The sequence below is a fragment of the Scomber japonicus genome, chromosome 7 (assembly GCF_027409825.1).
Source record: "Scomber japonicus isolate fScoJap1 chromosome 7, fScoJap1.pri, whole genome shotgun sequence".
NCBI classification, from domain to species: domain Eukaryota; kingdom Metazoa; phylum Chordata; class Actinopteri; order Scombriformes; family Scombridae; genus Scomber; species Scomber japonicus.
This window is the reverse complement of record NC_070584.1, coordinates 37002639-37005645: the sequence shown is the minus strand read 5'-3', so window position 1 is coordinate 37005645 and position 3007 is coordinate 37002639. Positions and strand designations below refer to the sequence as shown.

The following is a 3007-nucleotide window of genomic DNA, read 5'->3' as shown; positions in this document are numbered from 1 at the left end:
AGACAGAGCAGGAGAGTGAGAGAGAGAAGCCATGGCTAACCGCTAACCGCGACTAGCTGTAGAGCTAACAGGAGAGCTAACAGGGGAGCTAACAGGAGAGCTAACAGGGGAGCTAACAGGGGAGCTATCCACCTTATTCTGGAAGGCGCTACTGTAGAAATGATTATGGGCGCGACTTCCTGTTAGACGCCGGAAGTAGTAGTAACCGTTGGTAGCTTAACGTGGATGGCAGCTTTTCTTTAGAGTAATTTATTACAGATATTTAACTAATATTAAACATTTAACTATTTAATTAAAATACTGTAAATGTCCTTGCGGAGCTCAGGTACCTGTTGCGCCGTTCACGGCTGTACTAACAACCAGACTAAGCTTAACCTGTGGCTTCAACAACGGTGTTTTGAACATGCACCCAAAACAAAACGAGAGTGTTCATGTGAAAAGCGCTACAGTTTCCATCGCCTACCTAAGGACAACGAATCAAAGAGAATGTGGCTGAAAAACATCAACTTGAAGAAACCACCCAAAACACTGTATGTCTGCTCGATTCATTTTGTGGACAAAAAACCAACGGAGGAAAACCCGCATCCTACTTTGTGGCTGGGCTACGTCAAACCACCTGAGAAGAGACGCCGGATCCTCAAAAGGATTGACAGCAGCACTGTCAGGAGAACATCAGGTATGATTTCAGGTGTATGAAGAACACATCATTGTAGTATTTGTAATGACAACATTTAGTGTTATTTTCTGTATAGTTAAAATGTGTTTGACACAGACTGCAGGACAGCGTTAAACTAAAAATAGTACCTACATACCTGTAGTTTCACTATGTCTATAGAAGAAAAATGCAGTTTTTTTATTTTCCCAGATCTTTCACAAATATTCTCATAAATTTAAAAACATGTAATCTATCTATAAATTACAGATTGTCATGTTATAACGAAGAATTTAACATTATTGCCTGCAATTGGTGTCACTTTGTTGGTTGTTTGCATATGATGTCAGAACAACAATTTTAAGTTGTAGCTGTGATATAGTATCATGTCTTAATAACTGTGTACTGTATTGTTACCCTCAGATGAGCTTCATGAGATGGATCAGAGTGAGGAGCTGTGCTCAACACAAAAGCTAACCTGTGATGCCCAAACACAGTGGTCAGACCCAGGGATGGAGGACCACACCTATTCAAAAAGACCCAGCATCACATTAGGAATAAGTGCACCATCCCCAGAATTGCCACACCCAGTTGCAGACAGTATTTTGAAGGGCGATGCAGACTCCCTCTTGTATACAGGGATTCCACTCATTGTGTTTCACACACTTGTATCCTGCCTACAACCATTCGCTCCTACTTCATCATCGATGCCTGTTGTGGACCAAGTTCTAATGGCTTTAATGAAACTAAGGCAAAACTTTGTCATGGCTGATTTAGCACAGCGGTTTAAAACGTCACAAGGTCAGGTCAGCAAGACTGTTGGAATGTGGATAGACATAATGTCTGAACACACCAAGGATCTTGTTTTGTGGTTGCCTCGTGAAACAATCAAAGCAACATTGCCAAAAGCTTTTAAAGAGCACTTTACGAACACAACCTGTGTAATTGACTGCACAGAGACAGTTTTGCAGAAAGCCAAAAACTTGGACTCTAGAAGTGAATCATATAGTCACTACTATGCCAGCAACACAGTGAAATATTTAGTGGCAGTTTCTCCCTCTGGAATTATCATGTTTATTTCAGATGCGTATGGTGGCAAATGCAGTGACAGGTACATAACACAGAACTCAGGGTTTCTGGACTATTTACGTGCTGGAGATGAGGTGATGGGTGACCGTGGTTTCACAGTTAGGGACTTGCTGGAGGAGCGAAGGGTGAATCTAATCATTCCAACATTCACACGCAAAGGATGCCAGCTGACAAATGATGGGGTCACACGCACACGTCGCATTGCTCATGCCCGCATTCATGTTGAACGGGCAATAAGGCGTCTGAAGGTGTACAAGATTCTTTCTCAAACAGTGCCCATTAACTTGGTGACAAAAATAGACAAAATGCTCAAGATCTGTGCTGGTTTAGTGAATTTAAGAGGTCAACTTATTTCAAGTGGAAAGTGAGACATTTAAATTACACTTACATATTGAATTCATTGAACATTTTCTGATAACAAATTAGATAAAACTACACTTACATATTGAATTCATTGAACATTTTCTTATAACAAATTAGATAAAACTACACTTACATATTGAATTCATTGAACATTTTCTGATAACAAATTAGATAAAACTACACTTACATATTGAATTCATTGAACATTTTCTGATAACAAATTAGATAAAACTACACTTACATATTGAATTCATTGAACATTTTCTTATAACAAATTAGATAAAACTACACTTACATATTGAATTCATTGAACATTTTCTTATAACAAATTAGATAAAACTACACTTACATATTGAATTCATTGAACATTTTCTTATAACAAATTAGATAAAACTACACTTACATATTGAATTCATTGAACATTTTCTGAAAATTATTTTAAATGTTATTGCACTGTTCTCTTTTGAAGTGTTTTAACTTGTGAAATAGTATTTCGTTATGTACCTGCATAAGAATGACAAAGTGAATAATTCAATCAATCAATCAATCAAATTATATAAAACTACACTTATATAAAACTACACTTAAATTGTTACACATGTTTGAAAATAAATATCAAACATTGAATTCACAACATTTTCTGACCCTCTCAACAGGTAAAGTGCTGTATACAGTAGTTTGAGCTGCAACAATTAATCTATTATGAAATGAATTACCCACTAATCTATAAATAGTTGAGTTATTTTTTATGGAAAAAATGTCTAAATAGTGTGATGTCAGATTGTAATTGATTGTGTTTTATGTTTTTAATAAAACAAAACTTAAATCCTCTCTCTCTGTCTCTCTCTCTCTCTCTCTCCCTCTCTCTCTCCCTCTCTCTCTCTCTCTCTCTGTCTCTCTCTC

The 3007-nt window shown here is 37.0% G+C and overlaps 1 protein-coding gene across 1 annotated transcript; it reads left to right on the top strand.

Annotated features, from left to right (window-relative positions):
- The first annotated feature begins 486 nt into the window (after positions 1-486).
- LOC128362383 (uncharacterized) lies at positions 487-2109 on the top strand. The gene is made up of 2 exons (XM_053323123.1): positions 487-676; positions 1076-2109. Exons 1-2 carry the CDS (start codon positions 487-489, stop codon positions 2107-2109), a joined length of 1224 nt encoding a protein of 407 aa, XP_053179098.1.
- The last annotated feature ends 898 nt before the right edge of the window (positions 2110-3007 follow it).